The 21,764-nt window shown below is 39.3% G+C and overlaps 1 protein-coding gene across 7 annotated transcripts in view; it reads left to right on the forward strand.

Annotated features, from left to right (window-relative positions):
- FILIP1 (filamin A interacting protein 1) overlaps positions 1-19,407 on the forward strand; it is a 121,569-nt gene extending 102,162 nt beyond the window's left edge. For 5 of the 7 annotated variants that reach the window (XM_035320581.1, XM_035320584.1, XM_035320583.1 and 2 more), the window contains 3 exons: positions 1,566-4,371; positions 9,971-10,199; positions 17,119-19,407. In XM_035320581.1, the coding sequence (XP_035176472.1) occupies positions 1,566-4,371; positions 9,971-10,177 (3,013 nt within the window). In that variant the 3' untranslated portion in view covers positions 10,178-10,199; positions 17,119-19,407. The remainder of the gene's footprint in view (positions 1-1,565; positions 4,372-9,970; positions 10,200-17,118) is intronic. The other 2 variants (XM_035320582.1, XM_035320587.1) reach the window with 2 other exon arrangements.
- Positions 19,408-21,764: the final 2,357 nt, after the last annotated feature.

A 21,764-nucleotide genomic window follows, 5' to 3' on the forward strand; every position in this document is an offset into this window, starting at 1 on the left:
TCCTTCTGGTCCCTGAGGGACAAGGAGTGAAACATTAATAGTTGCTGGAAAACCAAGTGAACGTGGCTGGTTTTATGAGTTTAGAGTTCAGGTGAGCGCTCTGGGAGACATCCCTGGTGTTTTGCATTGTGCCCCAGAGCTCCCTGCACCACTTCATTGCTGGGGCAGCAGGGAGGAGTGTGTATGTACCCATGCTTCACCCACTGCCATGTACAGTACAGCATTTGACATAGCAGTACTGATTAAAGTTAGTCTTTGCTAAGATTTGGATCTTTCAGTTACTTCAAGTCAAATTGTGGTGACAAATTGCTCTGCTGTTTTCATCTCATTGTTTGTTGCAGTTAAAAGAAGTTTAAATGTTTCAGGCATAGGGTGAGCAAAGCAAGTGGACTTGAAACATTACAATTCTTTACATGGGAGCTGTAGGTGGTTTGAAAAATGTTATTTCACACCAAATTCAGCATGCATACCTGTGTCTTTTCTGAATCATACTGCTGTTTTTACAGTAAAGCTTTTATATTAGTAGGGGATATATCCCTGTGTTATCTGTACCTCTTTATCAGTTGAGGATCACCAGCCTCATAAATCTGTGCTTATAATATATGCAGATGACGATGCAAATGTCTTGTGCTGATGTCAATGTATTATTATGATAAATCACAGATACAAAGTACCTACCAGTGTGCTTCACTTTTCCATTGAAATGTTGCATAGGTAATGGATAATGCATTTTCTCATGCTGGAAAACATAGGTCTATATTATCATTCTGAGGACAGATCTGATTTGTGTTTTTATATTGTCTGAAAATACAGCTTTAGAGGCTAAAAAGAAGAGCATTTTCCAACTACGGTTAGCTGTAGCCAAAGGTTTGATAAGTCTGACCCTTGTAGTCAACAAAATCTGCCACTGGAAATGGAAATGCAACAGGGAGAACAAACCTCTCAACATAATAATCGCTGTGCTAGCAAATTTCTCTTACCGCTAATTTCTTATGCCTGGGATGCCCAGATGATTATCAGTCATGTGCTAACATAATCTTTTGTCCAGCTAGTTTATTTATAACCAGGATTGATCCATTTCTCTATGGTTGCATTAGTTTTTTTTCTTGTTTTCTTTTTCTTTTATTTTTATTTTACATATTTTTATTTATGTAAGACATTATTGAGGAAATCACCTTGTAAAAAAAGTGCAGTATAAATAGATTGGTGAATAGATATACCTGTCCTGATATACCCTTGTCAATGTCATCCTAGCTGAGACATAAATGTAAAGGAGTTAAAAACCGATGTGTCTGCTATGTATACATGTATAAAATTTCACTGCTTTTCCGAATTCTAGACGATTTTGTGTAATCTTCTGTTAATTTTATAATTTAAAATAGTTTGGCTGGGGAATATAAGTGTGATAGGTAGTTACTTGTTGAGAGACTACCTAAGTTATTAATGGAGAAAAAAAAATCCTAATAAAATGAAAGTGAGTTAAAAATGGAGAAAAACACCAAATTGAGAAATGTGCCAAATATGTATATCTTTTAGTTTAATGCATTTGTAATAACTTGTTTCAGATTGAAGAAACTTCTTGAGCAGGAGAAGATCTATCAAGCTCGTAAGGAGAAAGAACATACAAAGAGACTTAGTAAACTACGAGAAGAACTTGTCAAGCTCAAGTCATTTGCACTCATGCTGGTGGATGAAAGACAAATGCATATTGAACAACTTGGTCAACAGAGCCAGAAAATACAAGATTTAAATCAAAAACTAAAGGAAGAAGAAGAAAAGCTTAAAATCATTACTGCAAAAACGAAAGAGGATGGACAAAAACTGATGAAGTTAGAGACAGAACTTGAACACAAAACATCATCATTTTCTCAAGAACATGAGGAGATGATGGCTAAACTGGCTAATCAAGAGTCACATAACAGACAGCTAAGGCTTAAGTTGGTTGGGTTGACTCGCAGAATAGAGGAGTTAGAAGAAACTAACAAAAGTCTTCAAAAAGCTGAGGAGGAACTTCAAGAACTAAGAGATAAAATAGCAAAAGGGGAATGTGGGAACTCTAGCTTAATGGCAGAAGTGGAAAACCTTCGCAAGCGTGTGCTTGAAATGGAGGGAAAAGATGAAGAGATCACAAAAACTGAATCCCAGTGTAAAGAGCTGAAAAATAAACTGCAAGAGGAAGAGCACCATAGCAAAGAGTTGAAACTTGAAGTGGAAAAGTTGCAGAAGAGAATGTCAGAACTGGAGAAGCTGGAAGAGGCTTTCAGTAAAAGTAAGTCTGAATGCACCCAGCTACACATAAACTTGGAGAAAGAAAAGAATTTAACTAAGGATTTGATAAATGAGTTAGAAGTGGTGAAGACTCGAGTGAAAGACCTTGAGGCATCAGAAAGTAAGTTGGAAAAGGCTGAAATAAGCTTAAAAGATGACCTTACAAAGCTGAAGTCATTTACAGTAATGTTGGTTGATGAACGAAAAAATATGATGGAAAAAATAAAACAGGAGGAAAAAAGGGTTGAGGGTCTAAACAAGAATTTTAAAGTTGAACAAGGGAAAGTTATGGATGTAACAGAGAAGCTGATAGAAGAAAGTAAGAAATTTTTGAAATTGAAGTCTGAAATGGAGGAAAAGGTGTCTAGTTTGACAAAGGAAAGGGATGAGTTGATTGGCAAACTGAAAAGTGAAGAAGAAAAATCATCTGAACTAAGCTGCAGAGTTGACCTGTTAAAGAAAAGGATTGATGGTATGGAGGAAGTAGAAAGAGAAATTACAAGAGGTCGAGCCAGAAAAGGACCAGAGCATGGTTGTCATGAGGACAACAAGATTAAGGAGCTTACCATTGAAATTGAAAGACTTAAAAAAAGGCTCAAACAATTGGAAGTGGTTGAAGGAGATTTGATGAAGACAGAAGATGAATATGATCAGCTAGAGCAGAAATTTAGGACTGAGCAGGATAAAGCTAACTTACTTTCTCAACAGCTGGAGGAGATGAAGCTCCAGATTGCCAAAAACAAAGCAATAGAAAAAGGTGAAGCAGTGAGCCAGGAGGCAGAGTTGAGGCACAGGTTTCGTCTGGAAGAGGCTAAAAGCAGAGATTTGAAAGCAGAAGTTCAGGCTCTTAAGGAGAAAATCCATGAGCTGATGAACAAAGAAGACCAACTTTCTCAGCTTCAGGTTGATTACTCAGTTCTGCAGCAGAGGTTTATGGAAGAAGAAAATAAGAACAAGAGCATGGGACAAGAAGTTCTGAACCTAACAAGAGAGTTAGAACTTTCTAAGCGTTACAGCCGTGCTCTGAGGCCCAGCATAAATGGACGAAGAATAGTCGATGTTCCTGTGACATCCACTGGTGTGCAAACAGATGCTGTAAGCAGTGAAGCAGCAGAAGAAGAAACTCCAGCTGTGTTTATACGGAAATCCTTCCAGGAGGAGAATCACATCATGAGCAATCTGCGACAGGTAGGTCTGAAGAAACCCATGGAGCGTTCTTCAGTCCTTGAGAGATATCCTCCAGCAGCGAATGACCTTGCAATGAGGAAATCTTGGATACCATGGATGAGAAAGAGGGAAACTGGGGCTCAGGCAACTCCAGATAAAGGAGCCCGAGCCCATGGTAGTCCAGCACATCCTGGGGAGGTTGTCCTTTCACCAAAACAGGGTCAGCCTCTTCATATTCGGGTGACACCAGACCACGAGAACAGCACAGCTACTTTGGAGATAACCAGTCCAACCTCAGAGGAGTTTTTTTCAAGTACCACTGTCATTCCTACTTTGGGAAATCAGAAGCCACGAATAACCATCATTCCCTCTCCAAATGTTATGCCCCAAAAAGGAAAAGGCAGCGAAAGTCCAATGGGCCCAGACCGTTCCATGTCTCCAGTCACAATTACAACATTCTCCAGAGAAAAGTCTCCGGATGGAGGGAGAGCACCCTTTGCTGACAGACCTGCATCACCAATTCAGATTATGACAGTATCGACATCCGCAGCACCAACAGAAATCTCTGTTTCTCCTCAGTCACAAGACACGACCATGGGAAGGGCTGTCTTCAAAGTTACACCAGAAAAACAAACCGTCCCAACTCCAATCCGGAAATACAACGCCAATGCCAACATTATTACAACAGAAGACAACAAAATCCACATCCACTTAGGTTCCCAGTTTAAACGCTCCCCTGGTGCCACGCTGGATGGTGCAAGTCCCGTGATAACAGTCAGACCAGTGAACATAGCAGCTGAGAAGGAAGTTGTCACTGGCACCGTCCTTCGATCACCCCGGAACAACCTGTCCTCGCGACCTGCAGCGAGCAAGGTGACAAGTACTATCACTATAACTCCTGCTACTACGTCTTCCACACGAGGAACACAATCGGTGGTAAGCAGCCTGGCCTCATGGTCTCATTTTGTGGTCTCTGTGGTAAGGAGAAGGGAGGCTATAGTTTGGGTTTGGGACACCGGCAGGGAAAGAATGGGTGGGAAGAGGAGAAAAACTCTTGACTTCCCTACATGTGTTTCAGATATAAGCTTAAACATAAATTCAGAATTTACCTGATTCCCTGTGGTGGAAATTGATATTTTATACCAGCATTGGATGCTAGTATACTTTTGGCATTATCTCCCAAAAGAGCAACTCTGAAAAGAAGTCCCTTCAAAGTTACTGAAAATAATGTCAATCCTGTAAAATTCCAGCTGTAAGAAAGAGAGGGACAAAGAATGATGGAGATGATAGAGCAAGAAACTGTATTTTTATTTTTTCTAAGTGCAAATTCTGACTCCTGAAAATGCTCCTAATAGGTTTTGGCCCAGCTGGAGAGTCTTTAGAGTCTGATCACGCAGGCATTTCTTTGGTAGAATCCCCTTCCATTTATAATTTAATTAATATCTGCTGTACTGAACTCCAAATGAATGAATAGCCAGACATGGTATCATTGCTTTTGGCTCCAAGTCTTTTTCAGCCAGTGAATACTAAAGCTCTTTCTGTTCCTCTGACATTCTCGGCTTTTATAAGGGCCATGTTACAATGGTGCTTCCTCCACAATATTAGAATCATAGAATCATAGAATGGCTCGGATTGGAAGGGACCTTATTTTCTGCTGCTTTCTCTCTGTGGCTCTGTGGTTGTTCCCTAATTTCTTTTTCACAGAAAATCAAATTTAGTCAGTCTCTTACCTCTGTATTTAACTGCATTGGACGAGATTTTTTGATAGGCCTCCCTCCAAGATTTACTAGGCTTTGGACATCATTTTGCATTATTTTAGTTGGGAAAGAAGATTTTGACCAAAATATAAAAGCAGCAGTACTGAATTAGTCCAAAATCTCATTTAGCTAGACAGTAGCCTTTAGCAGATGCTTGGGATAGAATTATTTTAAGTGAGTAAACATAGATTAATGTTTCCCTCAGTGTCTGTTCCTGATTTTTCGTTATAGGTGGGTACTTCTTTCTGAACTAGAGCTTGTAGCAACCTCTTTGTGTTTAGTAGAATGTGGTAGAGTGTTATTTATTTATTTATTTGTTTGTTTGTTCAAATTGCTTTTTGAACTTATTTTTGCTGTTGATTCCACAACATCATGGAGCAGTGAATTTGGCTGCAGGCTATGAGAAAAATGCTGTCCTTTGGTTGATACCTTTTATGCAATACCTTCATTGCTTACAGCCTCTTTCTTGTATCTTGACAAATACTGAATGGTCTTCCCCTGTTCGTTTGCCCTTGCCATTCAGAAGTCTGTAGACCCTGATAACATGCTCTTCAGCCATCTCTGTCCAAGCTGAAATGGCAAAGTGTATTTGAGATACCTTCAAAGATATGGAAGTACTTCCAACTTTTGCTGCCATTTAAGGCCCCTGCTTAAGAAAACTTGCATTTGTCATACTGATGTATAGGGGATTACACCTATACTCTCTCTCTCCTCACATATTCGATGTATTGTAGATACTTTGCAGGGATTCCTGCATACTAGAGGCAATTGCTCATTTTTTAAAAAGTATTGAATTAATTCATTTATAAACTTGATTGTCTCTCATAAGCTTGGAAAAGTTTTTTTTTTTTTTTTTTTTTTTTTTTTTTTTTAAATAGTTCCTCATTCTTTACTACTGGATGTCTGTCCCTTCTGTGCTGATGCACTGAACTATGGAAGATAAATTTGTTTTGTTTTGTTTTCAACTGGCTAAAAAGTGGCTTCTTTCTTCACTTCATCCCTGATTTGGAATATAAGGAAAATAGCTCAGCCATACGATTTACTTTATCTTATGCTTTCCTTTGTTTTTTAAGACCCCTAATCAGATTACCAGGGAACTTCTAACAAGCCCAAATGTGCTTTTTCCTCCCTATGAAAAAAAATATTAAAAAAAAAAAAGTTGTATATTCACCATCTGTTTTGCAAATGGCTGTTTTATAAACATGTGCAATACTCCTTGTCAAAAAAACAACTTGTAATCATTTTCTCAGTAACACTAGAAGAAACCAACATTGATACCATTTTGAGGGGGTGAGTTCATAAAATCAAAGAAGACAAACCGATACAAAGCTGCTTTATTAGCTCACAAGTTTTACTTTTTTCTAAGCTATCCTCACATGAGATGCTCTGTACAATGTACTAATGCAGTACCAAGCTCCAGAGGGGAAACTAATTCTAAGTTCCTAGCTCTCACCTGCTGCTACAACAAATTTGCAGTTACTGTTTTCATATCTGAAAACACGTGACACTTTTTCCAATTTGAATTTATGGAGTCATCTTCTGTACTGCAGGCACCGAAGCAGTTAACTTTAAGGTGCACACATGGTACTTTTAAAGATTCAGCCTGACCTGTGGTGTCTGCCTGCCTCAGAGTCCAAAGCCAGAGACTGGTTTTGTGGCGGAGCAGGTTGGCAGGTGGAGGACTACAGGGTGTTACTGTTGAATTACAGCAACTCTTCTGGTTCTCTTCTGACGACCGAGGGTGCAGGGCATGGCTCAGAGGCTGTTGGGTGCCAGCGCTCACTGGGCACACATTAAAGCAGCTATAAGCCTACTCTCATTTGGGCAGCGTTTAGGTTGAGATTGGTGTCCAAATTTAGCTCTTTGTAGGCGTCCACTGGGCTCCCCTGGCTTCACTTAGTGACTAGGTCTCAAGTCCCACCCTTTCAGGATTCAATTGCCTAAACATACTTCTTTCATGCCATTTAAAGTGCTGTCAAGTAGGCTGCCTAACTTCCAGCTGCTTTATCAGAGGTTGCAGGTCTCCTTAGATCCTCTCTTATCTACCAGCCTGTGCAGATAGCTTGAATAGCCCAGAGCATCTCAAATTGCACTGGATACCTTTGCGTCAGCCGCTGAACTGAACCGTTTTTGTCCAGGGTAAGCTGCTCCCCGACCCGATCAAGAACAAATGCTGAAAACGCACCTCTGTTATTAAAATATCCCCAAAGTGAACATGTGCATGAAAGCTCTCTTTTTGTATATCCATCAAATGCATCATGCAGGATCTGTTACAAACCACTAAAACATGTTGTGTACATTGAAATTGCTTTTTGCCCTTTAATGCACCAATGTCCAACCTCACTGCTTAATGCGCTTGCAAGTGAGCTCTGCTTATCGACCCAAACAGTGCGGTGGCTGCACGTATTCGTCCCGCAGTCAGAATGCAGCAATGTGTTCACTGGCCTGGCTTGGGCAGCCTGCACTGCTCCAGTGCCATGCACAGCCAGCTCAGAGCCAGGGAACTTCACCCTGCTTTCCCCTGGAGCTGCTTCACTGCCAATTCGTGCTGACTGCACAAGACTTGAGTGGGTTTTCTGGGGTTTCGGCCACAGACATGACTGAAGCCTCCCAGCATCCCGTGCCTGCTTCTGCCGTCACTCTTGATTGCACAAGGGGACGTCTTGCTGAAGAGCCACCTTTGTGCTGTTTTTCTTTGCTTAGTAAACACAAAATGCTTTTGCAGCCGTCTGTGAAGCAGGCATTAGCTTCCACATGATCAACATGTTTGTATGCCACAATGAAGGAAACTAAAAAATTTAAAACAAGTTAAGAGTTCTTTTCAAAGTGATTTTGAGTGATTTAGGCTTGAAATGAGTAACTTGAAAGCACCCAAATCCTTAGCTAATAATTAACATGCGAATAAAGCTGAAGAAATGCCTGAGATTCCAGCTACTTCATTTGATTGCCTCATGTTTACACACTGTGGAGCTCTTTCAGGGAGCACAAGATGTTTGTCATTTGGGTTCCCTGGGATGTTGACATATTTTCCAAGGCTGATGGAATGCATTTGCATGTTTTGCCCTACAGAATTGTATGGGCCTAACTTGTTTTGACATCTACATGTGAGTTCCATATTAGCCTTCAGACTGCTATTGTAAATGTTGCTTTTAGTTATTGAAAATGGCTTCCTTCCTGCCAAGCAGACAGCATTCAGGTTTTCCAATTGTGATTTTTTTTGTGTGTACACATAGGGTTTTGAACTGGTCTTAGAAGATTAAGGAATGGCTTTCCTTTGAATGCTCAGGATGCAGACAGACGGCTCTGATGCTACTGGCTGGAAATCCTTTGAGAGAGAAAAATGCTCCTTCGTGGAGCATTTTTTAAAAGCATTTTAAAGTAAATGTGCAAATACGTGTTACAATTGACAGAATCCCCTAATCCAATCTTCCTCAGCAGCTTAGTGTTATTTTGCTTATAAGCCATAAATTGCAGAATTTAGACATTTAGCAAATAGATCTCGCTAGGATTTCAGGATCTTATGAAAAGTGTTGCCTTTTGTGAGATCAAAATCTTCATGGTTATCTGAAAAGAAAAAAGCCAAATTTGACATTCAGCTGAGACAGAAGTTGTCCTGTTAACATGTGTGTCTATATTGCACACTACAGAAGGTAATGCACATTTTCCTCGCAGGACTGTCATGGTTGCAGGTATTTCTTTTAGGTCGCGGTCCCTAAGGGCTAGCTTCCAGTTTTGGCCAACATTATCTGCCCAAAAAAAGACCAGTTGGCTCTTTTGAGTCTTTTTGTCCTATCCAAGTACTCCTTGTATGTTTACACAGTGGCATTTGGTTGCCTGAACCTATGTGTGGATTGCCATTTTCAAAGCTGGGATAGCCTGCCTGGCCGCCAGCTGGCACTGCTGATGGGCACAGATCCCTGGTAGCTGCTGTGCTGGATCTGCCAGCCCTGTGCAGAGGGCTCGGGCCCTCAACCAGCTTCCCTCCAGAAGAAATAAACTTTAAAAATTGCTCTTGGGCTTTCTATTTTATTTTATTTTATTTTATTTTATTTTATTTTATTTTATTATTTTATTATTATTATTATTATTATTTTTAGTTTTCTGATGTAGGCTGTAGTTAAGGCAAAAGTGACCACCTCCATTCTGCCCTGAGGTAGACCTGAAAACGCGGTCTGCTTGCTTCCCCTTTGCCAGAGGTCATCAAGTCGTGGCTATGGCTCCAATATCCTTCCTCCCGCAGGAGAAGGAAATCCAAATCTTTGCCCTGTCTCTCTGTTCTGGCTTCCTTCTTGCTTCCTTCTGCTCCCGTACTTCCTGGTGCAGAAGTTAAGTGGCTCCAGCCATGGCCCAGCATACTTGGGGAAGCAAAGTCCAATTTTATTTACATGGCTGAGAGATCTTGTCCCAGCTCTGAAAACATGGCAATTAGTCAGGGCTCAGCATTAGCCAGTGGTTCAGCAGCCTCTGAGTGAGCCCTGCACTGTGCTGTGCTGCAGAATCAGTTCTGCAGGGATTCCCGTCCTTAGGAGGACATCATGATCCAAATGCTGCACTTCAGCTCTGGAAAGCTAGTTTCACCCTGATTTTGTACCTTCGGCCCTGCTCCAGTAGCATTTGCTGCTGCCAGGTTTTAAATGTGAACATTAATTTGCTAATAGGCATAATTTGGGACATTGTTGTTTGAGAGGTAAATGAAAAGTGCATGATGAGAATATAGGAAAAACAAAAACCAAAAACAGTTCACATCATTTTTCTCTTTGTGTGTCTCTCTTTTGCAGACAGGACAGGACGGGTCATCCCCGAGACCTACACCCACCCGCATTCCTGTGTCAAAAGGTATGAAAGCAGGAAAGCCAGTAGTGGCAGCCCCAGGATCAGGAAATGTGACAAAATTCGAGCCTCGTGCCGAGACTCAGTCTATGAAAATAGAACTGAAGAAATCTTCAGGCAGCGGCTCCGGCTCCCTGGGCGGGGGTCAGGGCTGATGGCGGTGGCTCAGGGGGTATGGTAGGTTCTGCAGGTGTTACTGCTACCATGAACTCAGCCCCCTGTTTGTGTTTGCCCCTACTAACGAAGCCCGGTCACTTACAACAAACTAATGAGTGTGTGCATTGACTACTTCAGTAACAACATCCTTTTGTTTTCTTCATGAAGGGGGGAAAAAGCCACCAGTGTATGCCACAAATATGTTCAGCCTGGGAGGTGAGAACCATGCCAAGTTATTAATACAGCCCAGGAATTCTTAATGATAGGCTTGATCAGTTTTAAATAGATGGAAGGAAGATCTGTCACTTTTAACAGGTTGTCTCGCATGTTAACGGATCACTTTCCACCCTGGCTACTGGGTGGAGCACCTGCCTGTAACCCCATTTCTGAGATGCTGCCTTGTCCAGGGACACAGTGGCAGGACACAGTGCCCTGGAGGTTTTATTTTAATAAAAGCTCATGCCTCAGGTGCAGGAGGGAGAGGCAGAGAGAAAGGACCACGCTTTGTGACCAGCCTTCTCTCTAGGAATCTCTCTGATAAATCAGCATTTCTCCCTTGTGAGCTGCCTTCTCAAGGCGGTGACACAATTCAAGGGGGTGTGGAGGCTGCACAATGCAGGCAGCAGCAGCACTAAGCAGCAGTTTATTTCTTCCCAAGTGGGGTTCAGTCTTGCAGTCAGCGCTTACAGTGCTTACAGTCAGGGTCTCCATTCTCTGACTTTGACTGGGTTACTGCCAGCTCTGGGGCTGGATGGAGGCAAGTGAGCCAAAAAGTGTTTAGTCTCTAAAAAGAGCTTCAGAGAAACATTGATCTGGCCAAAATCAATACAGTTCATTTGTGCCTGCTCGAAAGACCACAGATGTCTATGAAGCAAGTCACTCAGTTGACTTCATTAGGTTTGCAGATCTCCTTGTTGGATGGACTTGTGCTCCGTAGTTAAACCTGAGTTCCCAGGCATCCTTATGGGGGATGTTAGAGGGGAAGTCAACACAGATTGCTGGCAGTAAATTGCTGTCTGAAGACACAGCTTGTGTACGGGCAGTCAGAGAGAGAGGGTTTGGTATGCGAGTTACTCTCAATTCTCATTTGTTTGAAATATTTTGCCTTAAATACAGACCACCTAAGAATACCATGGAGATTCATCTTCTCTCTTTGCGATTTCTTCATTTACATGTTTGCATTTTTAAGCATGTTTTAAGGAATTGTTCCAGCATGGAAATGGTGTGGATGTTGATGATTGTTATGACTATTTATTTAATAACACTAAAGTTATTAAAGGGCATTTCCATTAAGCGATCAATTTTCACAGGAGAAAGTTTCAAACAAAAGAAACTGAGCTGAGCAGGATGATAAATAAGGGTTTTAAATCTTGTATGCCTCAGCTACCATGGAAGACTGTAAAGGACCCAATAGTTAGGAATAGCTTTCGGAAGGAAATGCAGGAAGACAACGAATAAATAATAAATACAATTCACAGAAAAAAAAAAATGCACCAGTGGGTGAAATATTAAGTGGCTTTCTGCCTGGGAGGAGAAATTAGATGGAAGAATCTGCCACAGAAGGTCAGCAAAATTATATTCAAACCAAGCAATGTTTAGTCTTCAGTCTGGGTTTTGCTATGCTCTCCAATTTAAGATCCAGATATGGTCATTATCCCAGAGTAAAGCTGGCATTTTTTGATTCACTTGAAGGACACTTTGTGATGTAAAAGCTGCTGTCACATACAAAAAGAAATAGGCTTCCATTTCTACATGTGTGTAGCACCTGCAATACCTGCTAATTTTAAGGTTCTGGATCCTATGACATCTGCGAATCAGATTCATATTAGCAGCATTTTTCATAACATTTGAGTATTTTGGATAAAACTTGGAAACTGGAATTATCAAGCAGTGTGGGTTACCATGCCAGAAATGCATCAGATCCTCTCAACTAAGTGTTATCACTTAAAAGCCTCCATTTGTCAATAAATGCTTGTTGAGATCTTACTGTTCTTATTGTAAGATGGACTTTTTAGCAGATGTTTGAAGAAAGCACGTTATTAAGAGCTTTTAGCTGGATAGTCCCTCTAAATACTGGCACTGAAGCATGCCTTTAGTTCAAAACAGTCATTTAAATAATACTGCAAACATGAGCCCCAAGCTAATGTGGCTTGATACAGTGATGAGCTACAGCTGGCTTAAGCCCTCCTTCTCAAATGCTTTTTTCAAAGAAACTAGCTATTCCTTAGTTAACTGTTGCCATATCTAGGACAATATTCTATGTGTGCCTGTGGTTGAGAAATTTGTTTTTCGTAACATCCGAAAAAAATAATTCACCTGAAAAAAGAAGCCAGACTTAAAGTACCTGAAATCCAGGACATGCAAATCAGCACAACTGAACCAGAACTGCAGGCACAAGCTAAAAACTGCTCTTGTAGAGTCAGTAGGATTTTATGAGACAGGCTTGAGAAATTCCAGACAGGTCAGACCAAGGATCCTGTTATTTTTCCCAGGGGCAGCACAACAAAAAGGAACTTTTGCTCCATAGCCAACCCATCAGAAGTCCAGGGAGTTGGAATCAGGCAACTAGTTTGGCTGTTAGCTTAAAATATGTATTTAGTTGTACTGAACATTTTTTAACATCTGTTTTAATTGACCTGAGATTCTTGTTTCCTAAAGGCAGAAAAAGGGTAAGATGATGATACCATAAAAACATAGAGCCTATAGTTTAGAAATCTTAAAAATTGAAGGCTCTTGGGTCAGCAAAAGAAAGAGGGAAGGTGTAGAAAATTGGTGGCTACATTAAAGTGGATGTAGAAACATAAATGACTCCCAGTAGGGGTATGGAGTGGGTATTCCTATTAACGGGGGTACAGAGGGCTTATTTAAAAAAGCTTTTGATTGAACCTGTCTTTCAAAGGTACAAGACAGGTCTCCTTTCTCACCGGTATCTGAGAAGCCTCAAACCTAAATCACCTCCAACAAGTTCACCAGTAGCACTGACAGACAGTTGAGGGGAAAGAAGATGACTTTCTCATTCCCTCCTGTAAAGGCTGTGTGTGCTGAACGGAGGACTTCAGAATTCACTGAGCAGAAACAAGAGAGTGGTGGTTGAGTGGTCAGGATATTGAATGAGGGAGCACCCCAGCTTCTGGTCGCTGTTCCAGAGGCTGCTTTTGAACCTGGCCTTTTGTGAAAAGAATGAAATGTCTGTGTTCAGCTATCCCTCCACCTGTCCTCCACTGATGAACAGTACTGAACATATCAACCAATTTCAACCAAACTCGACAAAGCAATAGAGGTCTCAAGAGAAGTTCTTCCAGTTTAATGAAGAGGGTGACTGAGAGAAGGAGCAAGACCTTAGGACCTCATTGCACAAAAGAAAGTAGCATGAGCTCACCTTCACACAGTATCAAAGAACAAACACAAGAGAGTGACAGCAGAAATGCCACAAGGACAAGCTTTGCTCAGATCTCAGATTTTACTCGGCACCAAAGGATCTGTGAGAAACAAATCCTTAGGAAATTATTCAGGCCTTTATTTACAGGGCTTCATTTTGTGTATTTTACATAACTGGATTACAGTGCAGAAACCAATTTTCCTCTGGCCAGGTGACCATCAGGGATTACTCATCCTCATGCTTTTTCTCCCTTTCCTTTTTTGCTGAATTGATTTTTTTTTAATGAAGTGGAACAGTTTCAATAGCAAAATGTATTCAACTCAGAGTATTGGTGGTTACGGTGGTCTTGAAACAGGGAAGACACAGACTTGAATCCCTTCAGACACAGGTGAAATCTGAGCCTACAGCCCACATATTATAGAACACTTCTCTTACCATGGAATATTTGTGTAAGAGGTGAAAATTTCCATTTCTTTTGCTGTTTTTTAAGATCTTTAAATATTGTAAAGACATTGAGGCCTGATTTTCTGTTTTCATGAGATCGTAATGGCCTGTGAGTGTGTAACAGAGGAAGGAGCCTCTGACAAGGCTTAGCAAGACACCTGAACCTCAGAGGCAGGGCAGGATTCAGAAGTTACAGCTTTGTCCTCAGCATCGGTTTAGGTGTCTTCCTGCTCAGCATGATGTTTTTTTCTGAATCCATTGTTGACTTCCGTGCTCTTTGTGGGTGATAAGATGACAAGGCATCAAATACATAATTCTTAATTTCAGTAGAGGAGCCACCTTGGCAAAAGCAAGACTGTGGTGCCATGAACATTTAAAGCTAGCAGAAAACCTCCTCTTTGCCATGCCTCCTCCCATTGCCTAGTCACAGCAGTGCCAAAGACCTCATTTGAATCTGGTCACCACTGAAAATTCATGTTACTGCCTGAGATGTGCTACATGTGTTCTAAAACACGCTCAGTATTTACACGGCTATTTGGTGGTTCTGATCAGAAACTGAAGCACGTGTCTTCAGAGAGACCTAGTTACCACCCTGCTGCGTTTCAGGTGCTTGCCATAAGCTTCAACAGCCAGGACAATTTTCAGACCAATTACACGTTCCTATCACACATCAGTGGCTGATTTCACTGAGTCAGTTTGAAACCTGTAGTTTGCTGGCAGGAGTTTCTGTGAGCTCATCCTCTGAACTCGTTTTCATTTAGGGGAATGTTTTTTCCCCTTTGTCAGTGTGAGTTATCCTCTTCCCTTAATTCTGACTGAGCTCACTCAGACCTGTATCCAATATAATTGATCATAGATGTTAACTTCACTTTGAATCTCTCTTGCTACCTACACGCTGCTCTTACTTGGCTTTTTGGAAGATGAAGTCAGGGTTAACTACTCACAGATTCAGAGCTGTCAGCTCTGAGATTCAGGTTCAAATCGTTCAGGTATGAATGGTTCCTCCCTTTAAAAATCCTTTTCAACAGGATTTTAAAAACAGAAATACTGACATATGATTTGCTTCTGTTGTTTGGGTGTGCACTTTCTGTGGTACATACATGTCTGTATTATTTGGTGGTGTTTGTATATATTGTAAGAAGAAATTAAACTTCGTATATAAAAATTATATCAGTTGATGTGGTTCATTATGAGAATTGGTATTTTTGATAGGCTAGCTGTTAATGCCTTGTTTCCCTGAGAAATTCTGGCTTACATCAGGGAGACTGAAATCAGAATTAACATTTTTACATAAACATACCTTGGTTCTCTTTTCCTGTCATTAAAATTCAGTTGCATTTAAGTGAATTCACAACACCTTGAGATGTTCAGACCTATAACCTTAGAAAAATCCATGTAATCATATCCTACAGACATCCTGTTCCTACAGAGGTTACTCCTACAGAACTCTGACAAAATCTACCCCAGTTTAATAACTGTCCGGACACCTATTTTAGTTAGTACAGTATGTATATAATATATACACATTAACATATATAACATTTCAATACAAAATTAATTCTTAGAAAAAACGATATTTGCAAACATATACATGTGTGTGAGAAATTAATGAACAAATAAATAGTGGAAGTGGATATATATATATTTAAATATATATTTAAATATCTTTCCTACTCTTTCTGCGAAAGTGTTATATTTGGACTGTAGGAGGAAGACTGATTCAGAAACCTATTATATTTTTGCTGTTCATTCAGTAATTGAGTTTTTGCAAGAAAGGTGATATTTTCTGCAGCCCATTTAGTTTTTATAATTTTGTAACTAAACTCTGGATTAATAGAGAACGTGCAAATTGAATAATAAGGAAATGTTTTTATAGAGTTCATGTGACTCCCACTGAAGTGAAAGGGAGATTTCACCTGAGGTTATAATCTGATACTAAGTAAATGCAGCTTTTTGCATCATCTTCAACAGCTTGAAGTTAGAGAACAGCACTGGTTGTAAGGTAATTATTTTACTGTAGTTTGTGGTTCTTTCATATTCATTGCTTGAATCTCTGAGAACAGGTATAATTATATTTTTGAAAATACTTTTTACTGATAAATTACATAAAAAGGAAGTGCTTTTACTGCGGAAATTCTATTATTTCATCTGACATACCATACTTTCTTAAATGCTGCCTTAAGCCCTGCTTTTCTAGCTCAACGTGGATTGAAAGCGTAACTGGAATCTGCCATCTAGTGGAAAAGCTCTGGTAGGACGAGCACATGAAAAACGGCGATTCTCTTCCTTCTTATAATGTAACTAATTCAAGCACCTTGCAAATATTTGCAGTCAAGCAAAATGTAAAAGGGAATAAAGACATGGTTAGTGTAATTTCTTGGGTTGCATACTTTTTGAAAAATCTTCAGGCTATTGAGAAAGAAAATGCTGCCTGTCAAAGCAGTGTACTCAGAACTGCAGACCAGGTGATCACCTTGTATTTCAGCAGAGCCTAGAGATTAATCAGGGAGCTCCGGTGTTACACAGAGCACAGTTAAACCCAGATTTTCAAAGACAACGCAAACACTTCGTTTTGCATGCTGTGGTTGGAATTTATGTGCATTATAGCCAATAGCATAATTCATGCAGACCTGCTGAATAAAATCAGCATAGGTTTCTGAAGTGAAATTAAATTAAAAAGAAACGAGCCTATACATCTTTCACATCCCCACTTCAGAACTGCCAGCTGGTTTTTGATGGCTTTGCTCAGATGGGATACAGGAGTCCCAGCTTCAAGTCATCCTCTACCTGATTCAGGTGTGGGACTGGAACCGTTGTGTTCCTGTGGTTCAACTATACAATATTCAACGATATTATTCTTTTCCCCTATGGATGACCAAGTGGTGGTCTTGACACTGAAGTGGAAGTCGAGGGCTCCTGAGCCCCAGCCTGGTACTAACTGAGTTTCCCCTTGTAGCGCTAGTCAGGGCATTTTTAACCAAACAGGGATGTGAGAGCAAGTCTGCAAGATATTTCTTGAAGAAAAATGCATTGGTGATGGAATTGTCCTTCTTTATAGTCACTTGCAACTTGTCTACAGCTTCATAAAACCAAATGTTTTGCTATCTTTTCTTTTAGAGAGCGTCATCATTCACCAGTTACGCATGAGCTCCAGATGAGTAACCAGCCCAGTATATTCTCTCTGTGTGCACTGCCCACCTTACCAGTTGGATGGATCACTGGAGAAGCTCTCTACCATCAACACCAGGGTCACTTGTGCTACTGATTCTTCATGGAAGTTTTTATTGCTTCCATTACATTTTATGTATTTTATCTTGGTAGAGCTTTAAGAACAAAGGGCCTTGCTGATATTTTGAAGGATACAGGCCAGGGTACAGGGAGAAAAGCAGTCTTTCTGCCAGCTGAATTTCACTTTTATTTGCAAAGCCTAAGGCACGCGCTTGATTTCGTTTGATGTTTGCTATATAATTTATTTTTATAATACACTTTGTAAAGTAACTGTCCTGAAGTTCCAATTCCTGTTGTCCATGGCGCATTTATTTGTAGAATACACTGTCAAATTCACAATTCGATATTTTTGTAATATAGAGTATGTAAAGAAAGAAAAATTTAACTTCAATGTTTTATTTTTAAATGGAAAAATAACTCAGTGCATTTTTTTTGCCACCATATGATTCTGTGAGACTAAATACTCTGAAGACTGCTGTATGGAATTTGTACTATTGCAGAATATTTCTTGCACTGTGTGACGGTTTGGCATAAAACTATTAACTATTAAAGTCCAATGTCTTGAAATACAAGCAGATTTACTCATTTTAAACAATGAAAGCTGATTTTTAAAGCTGTGATTTTTTTTCTCTATATAATGTATGTTTTTATTCTGCCTGTACCAAAAAAGTTGATTTTCACTACACTGTAACTAATAAATTTTCACAACTATGCAAATGTAAGCGTTTCAATTTTAACTCTAATTTCTTAACGTTGACAGTCTTTGCATACACGTTTGTTTATTGGCACAGAATGTGTGGCTTTGGAAGTGACTTTTTCTGACAGGTATTTCACTGCAGTATCACAGTGACGTACCTAGTAAAACTAATACTGTTTATGATACGAAGAGGGATCTATCACCAAGCACTTAAAGACATAACTGTGCTAACCTGGTGCTTTCACTGCTTTGGCAGATAGGTTCGGTTGATATGATCAGACTGTTTAGTACAAGACTAACAGGACTGTATGCATGAGATGCCATGTGGTGAACTCAGTGGTTTACACTGGTGGCAGTAGCTTTTCAAATAGCACCCAGAGACTTCTGTGGCAGCTACACTTAAAATGATTTTTGAATGAATTGCACGTAAAGCTGGATAAAACCCATGTCAGGTCTTTTTTTTCTTATACATTTCATAATAAATGATCTTTAATCTAAGTTGTGGGCACATATTTAAAATATCACAGGTTTTTTAATTGTAGAAGCTACTGGAAGAAACTATTTTTTTGGAAGAGAAAGCAGCGTTGCTTGCAGGAGATATGATGTGGGATGCCAGAAAAAGTGCATTAACTCAGTGTCCCACAGAGATGAGTAGGCCAGTTACCTTTGAAGCTGGAGTAACGCATTGGTACGTAGCCAATTTGGTCTCCATGCTTTAGTTTGCTTGCCAACCATGGGAGCTATTTTCTCTCCCAGATAGGAGCTCCACACCAAATGTTGAAATTGTAGAGAGCCAGGATATTCCGGGACCTGCATGAACTCTCTTGGAGTTGATCTGTACTGGGAGGAGATAGCCAATACAACTCTACTGAGTAATCTAAACAAAATAAATGCTGTTTATTCTTGCCAAACTCATTTGTTGTTATAGCTTTTGACTACACCAGGACTTCAGCTGGTAGGCTTTTTTTTATTTTTTTACAACTGACAATTACATAGCTGTGTCCGTAGGTCAAATTTTAGAGTGAGTTGAGAAGAATTCCAGCTTTCAGAGAGTAAAAGAGCTTGGGGTGAATTATGTTTAGTATGTGCCACGTTTCAGTGCAGTGGAATGAACATAGTGCTGACCCAAATCTTCTAGTTTCAAAGCATCACTTGTGAATCCAGAACTATCCATGAGATCACATGGAATGAAATTGCCAGCTATTGGAAAGTGACAGTGACATGCCTGAAATAAAGTTTTACATATGAGCAACATATAATACAATCTTACTTTGAAGTTGAGACGGGATTTAAAAAGTTTCAATCAAATTAGAAAATATTTTCCTTGTCTAGATTTTAATATAAAGCTGATTCAGTACGAGTGTATGTACAAGTTGTCCCCATTTGTTTTATGATTTCTAAACAAATACATAATCATTTATGGTTTCACAAATGCATTACGTTTTTAAGCTTTAAAAAATAAAGACTTGTTTAAAGCATAAGTATAGTAGTGGTGTATTTGAAATCTTTTATATTTTAAAATATTGTAGATGAACTGCAGCACTTTAGCAGAATGGCAATGCTGGTCATAAAAGATCAGTAGTGGTTTATGCAGGTAGAATAACAAATTATGATCTGACACCTGGCAAGCAGCAAACTATTTCATTAAAATGCCTGGTCAGTAAAACTCCTGTGTGCAAAGGGTGCTTTGACAGGCATATTTCATCTTCAGTGCATTTATGTTTCTGGGTGTTTTTTTAAACTTTATCTAATCTGGATTTGAATCTAAAACAAGTAAACTAAGTGCATTAGCCACGTAATTAGATGATAACTTTGGGAATGCTCAGGAAGAAATGTATCAATGTAGACTGAAAATGTGGTTAACTTCTACAAGTATTACAATTTTAAAGAAAGTAATCATGGAATGTTTTCAGACTAAGACAACGTAGGGGCTACCTGCGAGTACAGATACCAGTAGCTTTTAAAAAAAATGAAAATCAGTGAAAGATCAGCTTTTCCTTTAAGGAACTCTTACTGTCTACAGAGGATTGAAAGACCTGTGTTAGTATAATTATAGGTGATAAAATATGACATCTATTAAAAAATCTCAAATAATGTGATGTCTAGAGAAAAACGTTTTTACAGCCACTGAGTTTTCCATTTGCCTCGTCATGAAACATAGTTGGACACAGAGGAGATAAAACTACTTGCTTTGTAGAACCACCTGCAATGTAGAAAAAATGATATAAATAGAAAATTGAGGTTGCCCTGAGTGTTCCACTTTCTACTGTGAATTGCTGCGTTTTAGCTCTTCCTCTGAACAGTGACATTTAATTTTAAGTCAAAGACTTTTTGTTTAATGCTTGATTTCACCTATGAATATTTGTTCACTGAAATAATCCATTTAACAGTTAATGCGTTTTATTTGCCTTAATTGACTATTCTATGTATTAGTTGTTCTAACAGCATGGAGTTTTATTTGTTTAAAGAACATCAGTTACTTATTTTTTTCCCAGAAACAAATGGACAATGTTATAGGGTTATTGTCAGAAGAAGTTCATTTAGGGGAACTTAATAGAATTCAATTAAAAAGTGCCAACTTATGGTTGTTTAGATTAACCACAATACATTCATTTTTGTAATTTTTGTACAATTTTAAGGCTCATTTAATACCCTCAAAATCAGACTTCAGTTTTCAAATTCCGATTTTGTAATTTCACCATTTGGTTTTAGGTAGTGTGATGTGTATTTGCTTCTTCCTTGTCTTAAAGATTAGCACGTGTAACACCCTGAGGTTTTGACTACATAATATGCCTGCAGCACTCATTACCAAGTTAATGCCTAATGAATCCATTTGCCATTCCATATATTAAAAAAGAACATTATAAATATGTGTTTTTGTAAGTATTTATTTCCATATCTGTTTTTCTTATAACTGTGCACAAACCAGTACGAGGCACACTATATTGCACAGCACGTCACTGTAAAATTTCATGAGCACAAACTATGTTGGTTGTATTTGCCAGGACATGAATGAATTTCCCCTAACATAAAACTACAGAATAATATCCAACCCAGACCTCAGTTAAGGGGCAATAAATTAACACCAATATATTGAAGTATTCATGCTGATAATCTTTATTTCTCTAAAGAATGGAGGTAAGATATACCCTGTGATTGCATCCATATTTAGGTTCTGAGGATATGATTATCTTGGTAAAAGGTAAAAACAAACAAACAAACAAACAAAAAACACATGCTTCTAATTAACCTTGGTGTTACAATGAAAATATATGTGTGGGCTAAGCTTATAGATGAGCATATGACCTTTGATACAACTAATTGGGAAAAAAAAAAAAAAAAGCCATAACTAGCTAATAATAGTGGTAGCACTCACCACTCCATAGGATCTGATCTGCATGGTACATTAAGTTGTTTTTCTCTTTCATATCATACAGAATGGGGAGCAGAGTCTAGTTTAGATTCTTCCCTTCAGTTTTTTTGTCAATATGGCAATACTTGTCCCAAAATCAGGACTCAGCCATGAAGTATATGCACCCTACACTTTTTTGAATGCAGCCAGTTCAAAATCTGACAGCATTGTAAAGGCAGATGATTCTACTGTGATGGAAAGTAAGGAACTCTCCTGTTCTCTCCTTTTTACACATTTCCCAGCTTTATTCTTGTCTTTGTGGCTATGGCTCCATTAGCATATCAAATGGAGCAGATCAGCACATGAAAGTTCTGAGCTTTTTCACATCTTCGTTAGAATCAGTATCATAGAATGGTTTAGGTTGGAAGGGACTTTCAAGACCATCTAGTTCCAAACCCCTTGCCATGGGCAGGGATACATTCCACT

Source organism: Oxyura jamaicensis, chromosome 3 (genome assembly GCF_011077185.1).
Source record: "Oxyura jamaicensis isolate SHBP4307 breed ruddy duck chromosome 3, BPBGC_Ojam_1.0, whole genome shotgun sequence".
Lineage (NCBI taxonomy): Eukaryota > Metazoa > Chordata > Aves > Anseriformes > Anatidae > Oxyura > Oxyura jamaicensis.